This window comes from Zalophus californianus, chromosome 15 (assembly GCF_009762305.2).
Source record: "Zalophus californianus isolate mZalCal1 chromosome 15, mZalCal1.pri.v2, whole genome shotgun sequence".
NCBI classification, from domain to species: Eukaryota; Metazoa; Chordata; class Mammalia; order Carnivora; family Otariidae; genus Zalophus; species Zalophus californianus.
The window spans coordinates 15,443,123-15,462,712 of record NC_045609.1 but is presented as its reverse complement, the minus strand read 5'-3'; the positions used below and the strand labels follow the sequence as shown (position 1 = coordinate 15,462,712).

The window sequence follows — 19,590 nt, the reverse complement described above, 5'->3', positions numbered from 1 at the left end:
AAAAGCACCAATCAGGAGGTAAATAACCGATTAATTATAATCAGATGAGACCCTAAAAGCAGGATACATTCTTGAAGAACGTAGAGAAGCACAGTTTTTCTTCAAGTAGGGAGGAAAGGTACCATTACCTGAGACAAACTGTGAAAATTGTCATTTGAACCTGCCTCAGTGGTTGTCGGACTTCTATGTCCCTCAAAACACAGACCTCCGGACACTTTTAGGACGCTCATGAGGGGACCCCAGATGTGGGAATCAGCTAAATGCCCAGTGGACGGTTTTGGTAGCTCAGAATAATGCCAGCCAACTGCAGGAATCTCAAAAGGAAAGGTTATTTTCTTTTCTCTTTTCGGCAGAAAATATACCACGAGCCTTCTCATCTAAGACAGAGTTGGTTTGAATTTGAGGATTAAACATCAATCACGCCTAGTTTTTATATTCCAGATTTTTTTTTTCGGAGACCGTCTCTTCTTAACAACCTTTTATAATTCCCGTAGTCTGCATCTCTTGGATAAATATGTTTTATAAGTTGTTCTGGTTTTCTGTTGCTCTCCCCACTGGTAGACACATAGAAAGCCATTTTGCTGTCTTAGCTTCCTAATGGGCCCGTTGATGTAATTCTCCCTTCATTTCTTAATAGGTTTAGAATGATCCTCTCCGGGATTCATTTCTCTCCTGACACAATAGTGAAAGGGCATCTTACTTCCCTTTCTCCCTCTGGCTGACAAAAATATCTTCTTTCTCTTTCTTGTCCTTAATTGACGTTGTTTATACTCATAGGGATCCTTTATCCCTCTTCCTTCCTGGTGGTTTTTTAAGAAACTACCTATGTTCACACCTCATTTGTCTCCGGGCATTCCCTGGTGAAGCTTTGCTGGCAGTCACTCTGTCCTTTGGAAGCTCTTTTTTCCATCTTGGCTTCCCCTCTGGGTCTTAATTATGTGTTTCTGAAAGTTCTTCAGCTTTCCTACAGACAGGGGGATGGGGATGCTGTGGGGCTTCAATTAATGGATGCCCTAGGAGAAAGGACCTTTATGATCCACTGTGTTTGTATTTTAAAAAAAGAGCAAAACAAAATAATCGTTACAAGTCTCAGGAAACAGTATTGGTTTGCTTTACAGGCTCAGTCGAGACTGACTCTCTTTTGCCACCTTTTTTTATGAAGCAGATAGTGAAAGTGTTGGATTTTTGTGTGGTAGAGATGAATGAGTAGGCATTTAGAGGGGGACACACTTGGGTTTTAATACTGGGTCTGCTACTTTTTTGTTTGTGGCTTTGGCCTGGCTATTTAGTCACTCTGAGCCCCAGTTTCTTTATCTATAAAGTAAGTATAAAATAAGTATAACACTGAGCCTGGGTGGCTCAGTTGGTTATGTGTCAGACTCTTGGTTTCAGCTTCGCTCTGATTTGAGGGTTGTGAGATCAAGCCCCATATCAGGCTCCACACAAGCGTGGAGTTTGCTTGAGATTCTCTCTCTCCTTCTCCCCCCTCCATCCCCTCTCATTCTCTAAATAAATAAAACCTTAAAAAAATAAGTATAGGGCACCTGGGTGGCTCAGTCGGTTAAGCATCTGCCTTCGGCTCAGGTCATGATCTCAGGGTCCTGGAATCGAGTCCCGCATCAGGCTCCCTGCTCAGCAGGAAGTCTCCTTCTCCTCTCCCTCTACCCCCTCCCCTGCTCTCTCTCTCTCTCTCTCAAATAAATAAGTAAATAAATAAATAAATATGACACTATTTACTTTAGTAGAATAATGGATTAAATGAGACCATGTATAATAAGTGTCCAGCACAGCAGTTCTCTAACTTTGATATGTATCTTAATCATCTAGAAATTAATGAAGAATACAGAAGCCCACATGCATTGAGGTAGGGTAAAATTCTTTGTATTTTTACTGAGACTCTCGTGTGATTCTGATACATACCAATTTGAGAAACATCGGTCTAGCATACTGCAGACACTCAATCTGTATTGGCCCATTTTCACACTCAGAATAGTTGAAAAGTAAGCTTAGGCATTTTAAAAGAAATTCATTTTGACTTAAACTTGAGTTTCAAAGGCCAAAGATTTGGAGAGGAAAAGCATTATAGGAAGATAAATCTATTTTATATATCCAACCTGTAACCCTGGACCTGAGTTTTGGCCACATCATTCAGCTAAGGTTTCAATTTCTGAATGGTAATTGTCATCTCAAGTGTATTGATAGGAAAGCATACTCTAGAAATATGTAGCCTTATGTATCGCAGATATGTCAGAAGAGAGGAATCGAAACCACATAGTTGTGAGTGATTAAGTATAATATGACTTAAAGGAGACTGATTAAGTAATGATGTATATTGGAAACCCTAGAGCAACCATTGAAAAATATTTAAAAGAGGCATACATTGTAGAAAAAAAAGGAACAAAATGATTATGCAGAAAGATGAAAAGGGAAAAAAAGAACAGATAAAACAAAGAAAAAAGGGTGCCTGGGTGGCTCAGTTGGTTAAGCGACTGCCTTCGGCTCAGGTCATGATCCTGGAGTCCCGGAATCGAGTCCCACATCGGGCTCCCTGCTCCGCAGGGAGTCTGCTTCTCCCTCTGACCCTCTCCCCTCTCATGTGCTCTCTCTCTCTCTCTCTCTCATTCTTGCTCTCTCAAATAAATAAATAAAATCTTTAAAAAAAAACAAAGAAAAGATACGAGATGGTAGATCACCAATTTTCAAATTTACTTTCTCATTTACTTTGTTGTTTTTCTGTTTTCATTCGTTGATTTCTGATCTAATTTTCTTTTCTTCTTTTTGTTTGCTTTGGGTTAAATTCTTTTCCTTTTCTAGTTTCTAACGGTAGAGGCTTAAAACCTTTTTCTGCTTTTCTAAAATAAGCATCACTGCTGTAAAATTCCCTGTAAGTTCCACTAAAGCTACATCCTGTAAATTTGATGCACGTGTTTCCAGTCTCTTTCATTTCAAATATTTTTTTTGTTTTGTTTTGTTTTGTTTTTGAGTTTAAATGCATTTTATTTTTAGACACCCTCATGACATGTTTTTTTCTTAAAAACAATGCCTCCGCTCCAAATAAATCAGGGTCAAAACAAATGAAGAGCTCAAGATGCCATCAGTCCCATCTGTCTAAGTCCTGGTGTTGTGTGGATGAAGAGGAGCAGCCCGTTAACGGCAACAGATGACACATCCAAAGTCATGGCCGAATTCGTTAACATTTCTCCATTTCTAAACCATCCTTAAAGAAAATCATATATGGGGTCACACCATCCTCACAGTAGTCCAGCAGAGCAACCGTGCCATCTGGATTCATGTTTTCACCAATAAAAAACTGGTAGTTTTTGAAATTAGCAAGGATGTGCTTGATTTGTTCTGCAGCCCCTGTCATAAAAGGCTTTACTCTTTCTGGCCTCTGTTCTTCAAGTTTGCCTTTGATTGATTTCATGTAATCTTTGATGTACTTCTTGTAGGCTTCTTTTGTGAAGCTGGTTTCCTGCAAGTGATGGTTCATGACAATATCAACACCAGTGATTACTGTGCTTTCAGTACCTTCACCCTCCGGGCCTTCAGCGGAAGCATTTCCACCAATGAGCGAGTCATCAATGTTACCCTCTGTCCTACTGACCATCTTCCCCTCCACCTCCAGGCACAGCCCGTCCGCGATCTCCCGGATCTTGTAGATGTCGGGGAACATCTCGTCATGGCTGATGAGGTCCCGGTAGATGATCATGACGACGGCTGGAGAGAGACGACGGCGGCACTACCTTAGCAGAAGCCGGGAGCTCTGACCCCGCGCGGTGCAGCCGGAGCGGCACTCGGGGGAACGGGGGAGCGGGCGGCAAAGCTCATTTCAAATATTTTTAAATTTCTATTGTGACTTCCTTTTTGGCCATGAAAAGTATGTTGTTTGGTTTGGTTTCTCTCTCCTATTCTTTCAACTGAACACAAACCAATGAAAAACTGGCTTCAAAAATTTTGTTTTATACTTATTGTTTTTGGTGGTTTTGTTTTAAAAGCATAGATGCTAAAATGACTTATGAGGATTTTTGGTTTGTTTGCTTTTACTTTCTCTATAATCCATTCTCTGAATAACAGCTTCAGTGAACTGTTAAAAATGTAAATATGAAAGCAGAACAGAGGCTAAAGAATATTTGTTAAATGAATACACAAATAAGTGAATGAATCATTTTGCTTCCTAAAATTTTTTCAGCAACTTTTCTGCACTTAAAATCTACCCTTTTTATTTGGGCCTCTGAGTTTCTGCAAAATCTATCCTTTCCATATATCATCTGTGCCCCTCCCCTCTCCAGCATCACCTTATGCCCTCTGCTTTGTTCATTTCTCTCATGAAGGTTTTCATGTCATGGCACACATAGGTCCCTAGTATGTCTAGGGCACATCGGGGTAAACAGAATGCATTTATCTTGGCTTAGACCTATCCTCCAGCTCTTTACATAGATATGTCATCTTTTTTTAAAAAAGATTTATTTATTCATTTTAGAGGGAGAGCACAGATGGAAGGGGCAGAGGGAAAGGGAGAGAGAGAATCCCAAGCAGACTCTGAGCTGAGTGTGGAGCCCGATGTGGGGCTTGATCTCATAACCCTGAGATCATGACCTGAGCTGAAACCGAGTCAGATGCTTAACCGACTATACCACCCAGGCACCCCGTAGATACATCATCCTAAATGATGACCAGTAAAAGACAATAATTCTTTTATTTTATGTGTTTACCTGTTTATCCTGTTTCCCCATATTAAAATGTAAGCTCCAACGAGCATGGACCATGTCTTCCTTGTTGTGCATGATAAAGTTAGTGATTATGCTGAGGAAGGTTTATTATTTTTTTCTTTTCTTTTACTTTTTATATGAAAATTTCAAACATACATGAAAATGGAGAACAGTACAGTTATCCTCCATACCCATCACCCTGCTTCAACATAATCGACATACGTATGGGTCCACCTTGCTTTATCAATACTATCTTCCCTTTTCCCTAACTAGATAATTTTCAGGCAAATCCCAAACATTGTATCATTTCATCCACAAACACATGAAGATATGTCCTATCCTAGATAAGGACACTTTTTAAACATAGCTATACTACAAGTCTAACACCTAAAAAATTCACAAAACTTTCTTAATATAATGTAAGATTGAGTCAATGTTCAAATTTCTCTGATTAAGAATTTGTTTGTTCAAATGAAGATCCAAGGCCACTATCGCATTTGGATAATATGTAACTTTTCCTGTCTTTTTTTTTTTAAAGATTTATTTACTTTAGAAAGAAAGAGTGTGAGAGAGAGAATGCCTGTGCATCGGGGGAGGAGCAGAGAAAGAAGGAGAAAGAGAATTTTTAAGCAGACTCCCCACTGAGCACAGAGCCCGATGTGGGGGCTCATTCACAGGACCCTGAGATCAAGAGCTGAGCTGAAATCAAGAGTCAGATGCTTAACTGACTGAGCCACCCAGGAGCATCCCCTCTGTCTTGTTTTTTAATTGCAATTCATTTGTCGAAGAAACTGGTCATTGATTTCACATACTGGACTTGGCTGGCTGCATCTCTTTTATTCCAGATACTTAAAAAAAATTGAGATATAATTCATATATCATAAAATGTACACTTTTTAAAAAGATTTTATTCACTTATTTGACACACAGAGAGAGAGAGACAGAGAGAGAGCAAGCACAAGCAGAGGGAGTAGCAGAGGGGGAGGGAGAAGCAGACCCCTCACTGAGCAGGGAGCCCGACGTGGGACTCCATCCCAGGACCCTGGGATCATGACCTGAGCCGAAGGCAGATGCCTAATGACTGAGCCACCCAGGCGCCCCAAAGTGTACACTTCTAAAGTGTATAGTTAAGTGAGTTTGAGCATATTCACAAAGCTGTGCAACCATCAACACTGCCTAGTTACAGAATATTTTTAGGCCCCAAATAGTAGATACTTTCCATCACCCCTCCCCTAAGTCTTGGGCAAGCACTAATCTACTTTCCATCTTTATATTGCATACTCTGGACATTTCATATAAGTGAAATTACACAAGATGTGATTCTTTGTGACTGACTTCTTTCACTCAACAGACATTTTTAAGATTCATCTATGTTGTAGCGTGTATCAGCACTTCAGTCCTTATATTGGCTGAATAATATTTCACTGTATGAATATACCCATTATTTATTCATTCATCAGTTGATGGACATTTGAATTGTACCCACTTGTTGGCGATAATGAAGAATGCTTCTACAAATGTATATGTACGATGTATGTGTGGACATGTTTTCCTTTCTCCAGAGTATATAGCTAGGAGTGGAATTGCTGGGTCATATGATATTTCGATGTTCAACTTTTTGAGGAACTGTGAAATTGTTTCTAAAGTGGCTGTGTACCTCTTAAATTAGAGACGTAGACTGGATGAAATTCTGAAGTTATTTTCAGCCATGACATATATAAATAAATTTGGGGGTATGATGTACGGGGGAATGGCCAAGTAAGAACATCTGAAAATCTGCTCCTCTATGAAAGTATTTTATAGGGACACAGCTGAAAAAGAGAAGATGTGGTTTCTCTTTTCTGAATTTAAAAGTTTTCAACATTTTCTAAACTTTGAAATCCTTAAGAGCAGGGACTTTTTCTTGCTCACTATTTATCCACAGATCCTAGTACTGGGTCTGGCACATGTTAGGTGTGCAAAATAAAAATGTTGACCTGACTGTGTGTTCATGTACTAGTGCCCTGTGCTCAGTAGTTTGTAATTCAACTGGGAGAAAGGAAGGTCCCTGGGGCCAACATGGGGTTGTGCCTGAGGTTATATCCTGTTAGAGACCAGAAAACTGTCAATGATGTGTTGAAATTTTACAGACTTTTCAGTTGGGATATGAAATGTTTTTATAATTTTTGAATGCCATAGCCCATATCTGGGTTGGTATAGATTTAGCACAATTTCCAAATCTCTGAACAGTTACAACAATCACTCTAATAATGAGATTGAGACCTTTTGAAAGCCTGAAATCCATTCTGAGGTGTATTTTTAAAAATAATAGTGGGAAACTATTTATTTCAAGATTGTTGTAATGTGTTACAATTCTTTGATGGCTGTGAAACCATCCATTCGTTTATTCATTTATTTGTTTAACAAGTATGTATTGAATACTTACTCTGTGCCAGGCATTATGGTAAGTGCTGGGGCCATGATGTGACAAAGACAAGCATGGTCTCCTCCCCTCTTAAGGAGTAAACAGCAGGGCGCCTGGGTGGCTCAGTCGTTAAGCGTCTGCCTTCGGCTCAGGTCATGATCCCGGGGTCCTGGGATCGAACCCCGCATCGGGCTCCCTGCTCAGCAGGGAGTCTGCTTCTCCCTCTCCCACTCCCCCTGCCTGTGTTCTCTCTCTCGCTGTGTCTCTCTGTCAAATAAATAAATAAAATCTTAAAAAAAAAAAAGAAGAAGACGTAAACAGCAACTTGAATCCAAGCAGAAAATGAAAATGGAATCACCGGAGTACCTTGCTCACAACCTTCTGGAAATAGCTATATAACTAGAATATCTTCTGGCACACAGACAATTCTTAGGAGAGATGGAAAACATTTGCAAATAATTCTCCTGTTTCTTCGCCACTTGGTATCTCATTTCTCCAAGAATTCTGATATGGACTTTCCATCCCTTCTGTAGATTCTTTCCACTTTTCTCCTCTTTTGCATTTATTTTGTTTTTTTCTCGGTCCCTCTAAGAAAAACACACTGGCATGTGTCCTTATTGAAGTGGTTTGTCCCTTATATGTGGAGGGCAGGGTAAGATGTAGGAATATATAAAGAACACCACCAAGGGGATGATCCCATTCAGAGATGCCAGGACTTCCCTTGCTCATCCATGCCTGATATTTCATAATTAGAGATTCTTGTTTCCAAAAGGTGTGGATTCTGGCTAAAGTGTAAATATCCCTGGGGAAATCACTGTTTAGAGTCATATAAGTCATTTCCATATGGAGGTGAATGAGTTTATTTAAACCTTTTCTGAGAACAGGGTTTGGCTGGAAACAGGAAAACGGGGTAATTGAAATTATCATTAGGAGGTAGAGAAGAATAGGTTGAAGATACCACCATACAAAAGAGAAATAAGCCCACTCTTCAAGCTGAACTCAATTTACTGTACTTCCAAACTATATCACTAAGTTCCTTTAAAATACTCTCTAAAAAAATAAATAAATAAATAAAATGTAAATTATAAATAAATAAAATGCTCTCTGAAACATGAATTAGCAGTTAAAATTAGCTCCATGATAAGTACTCAAATGCCACTGAATATAACCCTCGGGGGTAGAATGACATGTGTTGTATGACAAAATTTGGAATCCCTCATTCGTATTCAGTGTCTCCAATGTATTCCTTCCTGCAAGTCCCTCCCTACCCCAGTCTTTAGGGTGGAAATTCCTGACATTCTGAATACAGAGCATTGAGGTCAGTGGACTCAAAATCAAGATTAAAGAAAAACATAAAAAAGGATCTTGGGCTGATCAAAGAAGCACTGAAATTTAGAGACAGATCATTTGTAAAATATGACACCTCCGGTGTATAATACACTCTGCCCTTCCCCTGTGTGTCAATTCCTGCCTTATACACACAGACCTAGAGATTTCTGTACAAATATTCCCACTCTCCTCAAGAACACAGCCCAGGTTTTAATCATTAATTATTCTGTACTTTCAGTAGGACTGTTTTAATCATTCTTTCCATTTAAATTGATTAATTTTAATGATAGATTTTACAATCATATTAAACAATGTTTTTTTAATATGAAGGTAATGCCTTAAATGAACCTAGCATTTAAATGAATAGCAGTTGTGTGAAATTGCGTGTGATACCATCCAATATAAAATATGTGGACATAACAATTACAGTCCATCTGTTAAACTGGCATCTTGCTTGTACAGGAATGAAATTTCAATTAAGTTTTATCATCAGGAAGTGTAAATGACAGATCCCATACGAAAGTTCATAGCCAGTAAACTATCTAAATAAAGAGCGGGATGTCATACAGTTAATGAGTTGGATCAGTTTTCCTGATTACATACTTTGTAAATAATGTGTTTGTTCACCAGCTCTTGGAAACAAGTACTGCTGGTGAGCCTGGTGGCTGTTTTTTAAGTGATGCCCATATGGGAGGTAAATTGAAACGGTTGTACGACACAGTCCGGAGTCGTCTGGTTAATGTTGACTCACCACTTTAGCTGGAGAGACTGAAGTTAAATCATACATGAGATAAAAGGATGATTTGAAAGGGGAGAAACAAAAATCATATCTCGAAAGTCTCTAAGAAGTGGTGATTTGCTGGAAGCCACATATCCATGGCCTGAAGACCAATTCACAACTCGCAGGAACTGATGTCATGATCCACCAGTGGTTCAGCTGTGGTTTCCCCAACATCCCAGGAAGAAGAACATCTAACACTGTTAGCAAGTATCGGGACAAGGGTCGTGGTTATTAACAGAGAACAAATGGGCTTGTAGCTTTTAGCCGTGAAATACGTCTCTTAACTCATCAAATAGCATCCTTACTTTCTAACCTGTCATCATTATTAATATCTATTATTGCTGCAGGTAGGAAAATAAATAAATAAATAAACATACCCAAATTCTACTTGCTCAAGTAGTAACTTGGAGAGTTGTCAACAAGAAGTCAAATTTTCATTCCCATAAATAAGCTAAAAATAATCTCAAGCCGTTTCTCTTCTGAAAAACATATGATTAAGTAGAGCATCATCCGCAGCTGTGGACCCTTGGAAAGCTATTCAGAGTCTTCCAGGGCTTTTGCTGAGTAACGTCGTATGATGCAGTACCAGAATCCAGTGCTGGACAAGATTTGCCAGAGGCATTTGCAAACTGGGTGACCTATCTCCTCTGGGCCTGGATACTTCCACATTTCAAGGTTACTGAATGGCTATCACATCCCAGAAAGTGAATTGTTCAGTGACTTTTACTGTTAATTCAGCGCTCTGGCAATTTTTTTTTTTTAAGATTTTATTTATTTATTTGAGAGAGAGGGGTTGGGGGGCATGGGCAGGGGAAGGGGCAGAGGGAGAAGCAGACTGACTCCTCACTGAGCAGGTAACCTGATGTGGGGCTCGATCCCAAGACCCTGGGATCATGACCTGAGCTGAAGGCAGACACTTAACTGACTGAGTCACCCAGGCACCCCTGGCTTTTTAATGGAGAGTGGCTTCTTGGGTTTTGTTGTTGTTGTTTTGGTTTGGTTTTTTGTTTTGTTTTCCTTTTTGGTTTTACCTTTTGAAAAAGAATGGGCAGGTGACAAGAACAAAATAACTAAGCTTTTACTTGGATTCAGGCTGTGTAAGTCCACATGTGTTTTGCAAGTGCGGTAGAAAATGTAGTATGCTGTATACGTGGCACTAAAGGCCATGCCTAATACTGGGGTTCACCAGAATATCAAACAGGCATCAAGACTGCAGATGAGTTTGACTTAATTTTTAAGAGTTTTTTTTTTTTAAATGGGGATATTATTTACAAGCAGTGAAATACACAGATCATAAGTCTACAGTTCAACCATTTTTGACAAAAGATACACTCACGTAATTCACACCCCTATCGATATGTAGTACATTTCCATCACACCAGAAAGTTTTCTTGTGTCCTTTCCCAATCAATCACTATCCTCCCTGCTCCCAGGCAACCACTGATCTGATTTTTATCATCACGGATTTGTTTTTTCCATTCAGAGAATGTCACATAAATGGAATCACACATTATGTACTCTTTCGGGTAAGACTTCTTTCACAAAGAAGGCTTTCCTTCTATGAAAGAAGTTTAAGAGATTAATCCATATTGCATGTAGCAAAATCAGTCATTCATTCATGTTTATTGATAAGGAATATATTCTGTTGCATAAATAGACCAACAGAGAGTTTAATCTATTTTTCCATTAATGGGCTCTTGCTCTGTTTCTAGCTTGGAGCTATTATGACTAAAGCTGCCTAAACATTCTTGCATAAAATGTTGGAGGACGTTTTAGTTCTCTTGGATCAATATCTAGGAGTGGGATTATCGGGTTATAGGGTAAATGTATGTTTAACTTTTTAGAAAGTTTCCAGTGTCCAAAGTGATTGTACCATTTTACATGCCACCAATTATCCCGTATCCTCACCAACATTTAACGTTGTTAACTTTTTTTGTCTCAGTCTATTCAGTGAGTAGGTAGAAACTGAGTTATTTTCAATGCATTAAACCACAATAACAACCCAAGAACGCTAAGTTCTAGAGTCCAGAAGTAAAGAACTTGGATTTGAAATTTGCACCACCCTTCAGGGGTCAAGGCCTGGGAAGACTCCAACTGGAAAACAGGGAAGATGTGACTCAGGGGAAGAGGTCTACAGTTTTCACCCATATCTAAGCCGGGGGCCAAGATTCATGTCAGCCCCCCTCCTCCCTCTCTCACTATCTGTATCCCTCTGGACACTCTTCCTCCTTCCCACCTCCCTTTTCATGGTCCAAGGACTCCTTCCTAGTTTCTATGCTTTATTTTTGTCTTTTGTTACTTCTCATCTGTATCACTATGAGAGTTTCCTAATCAGCTGATCTACACACTGAGAGTGATCTTCTTAAAATGTAGGTCTCCTCATGACACTTTCCTATCTTAATGCCTTCAGTGGCTCCTCATTTCCTACAAGATTAAAACAAGTAACACCTGACATTTATGAAGGGTTCATGATGGGCCAGGCGCAGTATTAGGTACTTAATTTTGTTATCGTGTTACACGCCCAGGAAAACTCTTTGACCTAAGGGTTCATATGAGCTCTCTTAGAGAATGTAGGTAACTTTCCAGAATCAAACATTGAATCAGTGATGGGAATCAAACCCAGATGCATTAGATTCCCAAGCTGTGATCTTAGCCAATATAGCACATTAAGTAAAACTTTTTTTTTTTTGGTCAATCTTTTCTTTTTTGATTATGTTCAGTTAGCCACTGTATAGTACATAATTAGTTTTTGATGTAGTGTTCAATGATTCATGAGTTAAGTATAAGTAAAACTTTTCAGCATGGATTTCTGCTTCTGGATGGCAGTATGAGGAATTCCGTGGGCACCCTTTCCAGAGAAACAAGCAAAGCTAGTGAAAACTATTTTTAAAATCCAGCTATTTAAAGTCTTCAAAAGTTTTCCTAAGGGCATACAGCAAATGAAGAAACATTTATTCAAGAAATCTACTAAAACTCAGTAAGAACAGCAAGATTCTGTGATCTTTGAACAATAAGCCACCTTTACCTCTCCCCCACACCCCACTCAGCTCAGTTTGATAGAACCTCTGCTCCAGGTAGGTTTTGGCCAAAAAGACAGAGCTCCCTCTCTCCTCAGCTCCCAGTCAAGGGTTATAGTATTCCCCTGGGAGAAGGCGCTCAGCATTTATCATCTCCTCAGATTCCAAGTTGAAGAGGCTACATTCCTGGTGAGTGTGCCTGAGAAATTGGGGCTATCTTCCTTCACTCAGTCAATCCCCAGAGAATAAATGCTCTACCATAGACAGGGCAAACTAAAAATACTGGGGCCCTGATTGCTTCACCCCACCTTGATAATAAAGAGATTTTACATCAGCAGGGCAAAGCCAAGAAAACCAAGGACCCCCAGCCAGCCTGCAGAGCGGTAGGTCAGATGTTTTGTCTATGGGGAGAAGTAATCAATGAGAGAGAATTCCAAAGTTCTCCAAAGGAACTGACTTGATTTGAAACAGAGTGTGGGAAGTTCAAAGCTAAAGGTGGGGTCAAAAACAGTAGCTCCTCTTAATTAAGAGCAACAAGCTAAACCACGGGCCAGCCAGCTTATCAGAGCTAGCATGAAATATACTTTGCTTCAAGATCTTGGGATGCGTTGTAGAGGTTAGGGTAGGCAAAATAACAGTGACTTCATCCTTTCAAATCCTAAATTCCCAAAACAACAAAATCTGACTGCCTGTTCTCTGCCTTGGTCAGAATAGAGCCCAAATCTTTGGTCAACAGGACCGCATGCAATGATGCAGAGGGTGCTCTCTAAAGCAAAGTCAGAAATGAAAGTGACAGTGCGTGAGGAAATCCAACAAATGCTATCTAAGTCGAAGTGATGGGGTTAAGAAAGGGGCAACCCCTGGAGGGATGACTTTGAGCATCAAGAAGGTGAATTGCAAGAAATAGTAATGATTAGATATAATCAGTTGTTTTCTGTATTGTGTGCCATGTGCTGGCCTGAAAATGTAAGTGTATCATGATAGCCACTTCTGGTTTGAATCACACTTGTATGGCAAGGACTGTGTGGGGGATGTTGGACTTTTAGCTTTGGCTTATTTGTTTGAAGACCCCTTAATTTTCTTAGGGAAACCAATGGAGGTTTTTAATGTCTCAGCTATGGGACATTGAAAGTTCTGTGAATCTCAACACAAATACATTTCAGGAGAGCACTAAAATTTCAGGACCAGTGGAATAGAAGAAGTTATTGAAAACTGGATTTATTTTTTTTTTTTACTATTACTCATTTCCAGGTTTTGCCAAGTGAATTTCCTTCCTTCCTTCCTTCCTTTCTTCCTTCCTTCCATCCTTCCTTCCTTCCTTCCATCCTTCCTTCCTTCCTTCCTTCCTTCCTTCCTTCCTTCCTTCCTTCCTTCCTTCCTTCCTTCCTTCCTTCCTTCCTTCTACAAATATTTCCCCAATATTTGGTAAGGAAAACAGGATTATGCAGTAGTCAACTGCCCAGAAATCCTTGACCCTCAGAGACAGAAAGGGGTGGTGATGTGTGCAGAGACTGAGACTGGGGGCTTATTACTTGAATAACAGCAGATGGGAAGGAGTTATCTCTACTTGCAGTTAGCAAGAAGACTTGAGAGGACATCTGGGTTGAGAGCAGGTTATCTCCAGGAACTTTCTTTGCCTCTCTTTATGGGCAGGCAAAAGAATATTTCCTTCTGGGATTGAGGCTAATGAGAGTTATAAAAGAGTCCTTTGTGGGGAGAAATACTCCATGGATTGGAGGAAAAGAGCAATAAGCATAGAAAACTGTGAATTAATTTTGGTGAATTATTTTGAAGGCAAATATTTTTAAATGGCAGAGAGTGACAGAGAGCAAAATAGAAAATATTATAGTACAATAGAAGGCTGTGAATTGAGCTATGAAGATTTTATTTTAATTAATATATGATTGGATACATTTTAGAATGTAATCCTTACTATAGGATTAGGTATTTTATTTCATGTTCTGTATTGAATATACAAACCCAATCTTAATTTGGCAGTGCAGACAGGGATTGCTGAGTCCATACCCAAAATTTGAGCAACGGTACCCAAATTGTGATGGAATTTACTGAAAAAGTGCTGAAGGGTTGTAATTCTATAATTTTCTGCTTTTGTGCTACAGGGACGGATTTGAGGAAGTTTGCTAATATTGTTGGAAATCACTTGTCATGGCATTGGGAGAGGGTGGTTATGCTCTCTGTGAACGCGGCGGCTGTAATGTGCTGGGTCAGCAGGCTGCCCCGACACCTGGTCTGCATCTGCACCTGTAAGTCCTCATTCTGGAAGGATGCCCTAAGGCAGGGTTTCCAAACTCCCCTGCATGTTAGAATCACCTGGAGACTTTTTACAGCTATCAATGCCAGGGGTCCACTCTACACCAATTAAATGGTATCTTTGGGGTTGGGGACCAGGAATAGCTATTTTCTCGAACCTCTCCAGGTAATTGCAATTTGCAGAAAGAGCTGAGGACCATTGCCCTTGGGAGACATGGAACAGCAAATGAAATTGCCTGCGGAACTGTCTGTGAAGAAAGAACAGAGATGAGGCCAGTGGGAAAGGGGCCAGAAAAAAAAAAAATCAATACAAGAGGGCAGGACGTGGTAGGTTTCAGATGGGGGAGCCGGAGAATGCTCACATTTGTTCAAATGGGACAGAACGCTAGATCATCACCTCTCTCGACACCCTGAAGCCCAGACACACAGCCAAAGAGCTGGGATCCTGTTGGAATTCTTTGAGCAGAGGGGATCCCTAAGAAACTTCAAACCTCAGTGGACCATGGTCCCTTCAGACAACGATCTCAAAGAGACTTCCCAAATCCAAAATACTCTAACAAATCCAAAGGCAAGATAAGCTTTGAAGACCCAGGATTTCTACACAGGACAGACCATGTTCTTTCTGTAGGAGGCGATGCGGAGGGAGGTGCAGCCAACTTCAGCAAGCAAAACTTTCCGGAATAGAGCAGGTGCCAGTGGCTGCAGTCTCCAAAAGGCATTTGTGAATTCAGCATGACATTCCAGTTAGGGTTGCCGGATAAATCACAAGACATCCAGATAAATTCAGAGTCCACATAAACAATGACAAACTTTTAAGGATTGCATCAGGCATACTTATACTAAAAATTAATGCACTAGGTTTACCCAAAATTCAAATTTAGCTGGATGTCCTCTACCTTTATTTGCTAAATCTATAACTCTCATTCCTGGCGACTTTGTAGTAATATTTTCTAAAATGCTAGCCTGGAAAGTGGGAAATGGCTGAGAAATGGAACCAGGCCCACCTGGACCTGGACACTGATGAACAGAGCCAGCTGAAAGCGCTCTACAGTGGTGGTCTGATGGGAAAGACACCGTGTCCGCTAGGTACAGCCATCGGTTTTTCCTGTAAGCACAAAGTTCAGATGGTTTCCAAAAGAGATGCTAGTGTCTCATAAGAAGACCTCATGAGGGCCGCCTGGGTGGCTCAGTCGTTAAGCATCTGCCTTCAGCTCAGGTCATGATCCCAGGGTCCTGGGATCGAGCCCCGCATCAGGCTCCCTCCTCCGCGGGAAGTCTGTTTCTCCCTCTCCCACTCCCCCTGCTTGTGTTCCCTCTCTCGCTGTGTCTCTCTCCGTCAAATAAATAAAATCTTTAAAGAAGAAAAAGAAGACCTCATGAAAGGAGGGTACTCTGGAGTGTGTCCTCCTAGGAGTTTCCTGGTTAGTAGTCAGTACATGGGACATCTGTCAATAGGCTCCGGGCTCTGGCCCCAGGAGAGGGTCTAACAAGGCAAGATCCAACTAGGAGACCCAGAACTAGCAGTGTAGTGGGATCCTAGACTGGAACCTAAAAGTAATGTTAGGACGGAAGCTTAGTTAGTTGTACTGGGAGACTAGGTCACTGGGTCAAACTAGCAGCAAGGACAGTTACATACATACTTATCTATCTATTATCTGTCATCTATCACTTATCATCTATCAATCTATTATCCATTGATCTATCAATTATCTATCAATCTATTATCTATTGATCTATCATCTCTTTAAAATATCACCTTAGGAACTGGCCTAATGCTTTCTGCCTCCAACCAAAATTGATTCTGAGGGCAAAGCACATTGTTGAGCCTGCTGGTGAGGATGGCCTGGCTCCAGCCATGGGGGAGAGAACAATTACAGAGACGGGGAATGGAGACCCACAGTCTAAGCTGGCAGAATCTCTACAGGGTTGGTGAGCATCCTCACAAAGCAGTCTGGGTAAAATGCCATGATTCTTATTTGGCAGTTTATACGGTGGCAAATCAATGCTTTGTTTCTCCTGGCTATCCCTGGAAAGTGCAAAAATGCCCAGTGATAGAAAAGTGTCTGAAATCCGAAAAGTGACGCTAAGCCCTGTTCTAACAGTGGTTGGTGAACCGAGGGGCTGAGCTGGTGTCTGCGCAGCATGGTACATGGCCGATTTCACCTAAAGAAACCAGATGATATACTCAAATGTCCAACCAGGAAGTATTCTATTTAGGAATTCCATTCTTCCAAAAAGCCCAATCCCTATTTAATTTAGAATTGTTTAATACATAAGAGCTCTAGTAGCCCAAGAATTCTGTGTTGGCCTCATGGAATGCAGATTCTTGTCATTGGCCAAACCTGTAAAGTGCTAGAGGTTTCACTCTCAGAAAGGGTGGAAAGTGGATACTAATAACAGTATGTCGTCTTTTTTAACTTCCATCCGCAGAATTTAAGCAACAACTTCCTTCTTGACTCTATGAAATGGGGCAGAACAGAGGGTCCATGATTCGCTAAGTCCTATAGAAAATAAAGCAGGACTGTGATCATTTAGGAATCAACCCAGGGGTCTCTAAAATCTCTATATCCATGATGACTTTCAAGATATATCTGCTTTGCTTTCTTAACAGGTCATTCGAATACAAATGATCCCTTTGAAGGGTCCGCTAAATTAATGACTTGACACAAAAGTAAAGCAATCAATGTCCTGACTATAGTTTCTACTCAATAAAATGGTCGTGTCGAGGGTATCCAATGCCATCTAGGTTTAGCTTTGTAATGGAATAGAATAGCATTGATCATACTAGCCCTCATCAGCAACTTTTGATACCTTTGACCTCTAATTAGGTAGTTACACATAAGAGATCCACTCGAGGTCTGGTCTAGAAATGGATGAGTTTGTCTTAACACAGTTCCTATCTTTATGAATAGCATGGTTCTGTTCTTTTCATAATTAATATGCATTAAATGATTGACTGGTTTGGGAAGTTGCATGCTAGGTACAGCACCACCTCCTTGAGCATCAGCTAGCAGAAGCAGAAGGGTTGGGCAGCATGAAGCTGATGAAAGCGTTTCTTGGAATCAGGGCAAAGATGACCTTAGAATTATAAGAGAGCCCTTGAGGTCCCTTATTCTTTCTCTCACCTTTAGAGGATACACCCAAAGACAAATCCACAGATTATTTGTACTCCTTTTACATTTGAAGTGGCAAAAAGCAAATTCTGGCAACATCAGAAACCACCTTGTTAGTTTATTGTGAGTATCCATCATTGTATAAACCTGTTTAATGGGGGACCAAGTTGCCAAATTGTCTGATCTCCAGATTTTCGCAGCATTTCCCATCTGTTCACAAAATAGCCAGAAGATATTTGCTTTCCTGGTTGCAGAATAATGCTTTAAAACTGCCTGAAGGAATCTACTCATCCAAGCTGTTTTAACAAGATTAAGTAGATGAAATATTCATCTCACAGGATATATGCCCATATGCTATCATATCATTAGTCACAAAAATGGACATTTAATTATTGTGGTCTCTAAAGTCCATCTCTGTGGTTAGAATATGCAGGACGCCATGAATCAGGCTGCCTTATTTATCTACGACAGCATTTTCTTTTTAACCTAGTTATTGGCTCACAATCCTCTCAAAAGCTTCTTGACGATAATCTGAAATGGGCCCCCTTTATTCAGAGGACAGGGGGGAAATCGAAGAAAGAGGCAGGCCACTCCAAGTTGGTAGGTGGCAGTTTTAATAAGCAAAGGGAACTTACATACAAGGCTTGTCTTCAGCAGCAGCAAGACAAATGGATCCCCACAAATCCTGCCCGCCAAATCTTAAAAGTTTATATAGAGAGAGGCCTTAACCTGGTTCAGTCAAGTAGACCATGCGGTGTTCTCAACACCACAACATTGCCTTGAGGCTGTGTCCTTGGAGTAGCCTCTGGGAGTGAGAAAGCAAGTGGAACCCACACTCCAAAGACAGGGGAGGGGCTGAGGAGCCTTCTGAGTGTCCCAGTCCAGCTCATGGGTCAACCAGTGGTCACGTCTTTTCAGTGACCTTCTCCAACCCTAGCTCCCAGGGCTTTCTCCACGTCATGATGTTTCATTGGCCTCTCCATTTTGTAAATGGTTATTCCTTGTTGTCAACCATCTCATATTTGGAGGCAGGTGGCCCCCTGGCATTCTAGCCAATCAGTGACTTTACTGGGCGATCACGTGTTCTTAAAAACTCTTACTGAGCAGCAAAATTCTCTTCTTTTTTCAACAAGAGCCAGAGAGGAAGTTGTCACTTAAATATCTGCAAGAAAAAGACCACAAACTGTTGATTGGAATCCCACTTACCACTATTTCTAAACTCGAATGTTCTAGCTCTGCTACACATTGGCCAATATAAAGAAATCACATTCCGTGTGGGGGCAAAAAGACCAGATGGTGACTTTTCTCTCCTGTTTTCCTACTGAAAGTCATCCCTCAGATTTGGCACTTCATGGAGAGAGAATAGGTGAGGGTATCATTAAGCTTACATGTTCCCAGCTGCAGAATTGTTTGTACTTCCCATTTGCAGTATTTATAAGTCAGCATACATATCAAATAGCACATGTGTATTTCTACTGCACTTGCTATTTGACACCTATTTAGATACATGTCTGTATTTCTATTCATACGTATAAATCAAAGGATACCTACTTAAATATTGAAGGTCTTTTTTTTTTTAAAGATTTTATTTATTTATTTGACACACAGAGAGAGACAGCTAGAGAGGGAATACAAGCAGGGGCAGAGGGAGAGGAAGAGGCAGGCTCCCCACTGAGCAGGGAGCCCGATGCGGGGCTCGATCCCAGGACCCTGGGATCATGACCTGAACTGAAGGCAGATGCGCAATGACTGAGCCACCCAGGCACCCCTGAAGATCTTTCTAAGTGGTCTAATTATAGGTGAGTTTTATGTCCTCCTATTTGCTTTGTTTGGTAGTTTAAAATTTTTGAATCAGGGATGTGCTTGACTTGTGTAATAATTTTTAACATGTTAAAAACAACCCTTTGTAAACTGAAAGCAGGATCTATATGTGAGCATAAATGGTGTATGCCTATCCCAATGACAA

The 19,590-nt window shown here is 40.5% G+C and overlaps 1 protein-coding gene across 1 annotated transcript; it reads right to left on the bottom strand.

Moving 5' to 3' along the window:
• Window positions 1-3,019: 3,019 nt before the first annotated feature.
• Window positions 3,020-3,818, bottom strand: LOC113923824 (translationally-controlled tumor protein-like). Its single transcript, XM_035724330.1, has one exon. It carries the CDS (start codon window positions 3,707-3,709, stop codon window positions 3,191-3,193), a length of 519 nt encoding a protein of 172 aa, XP_035580223.1. The 5' UTR covers window positions 3,710-3,818; the 3' UTR covers window positions 3,020-3,190.
• Window positions 3,819-19,590: the final 15,772 nt, after the last annotated feature.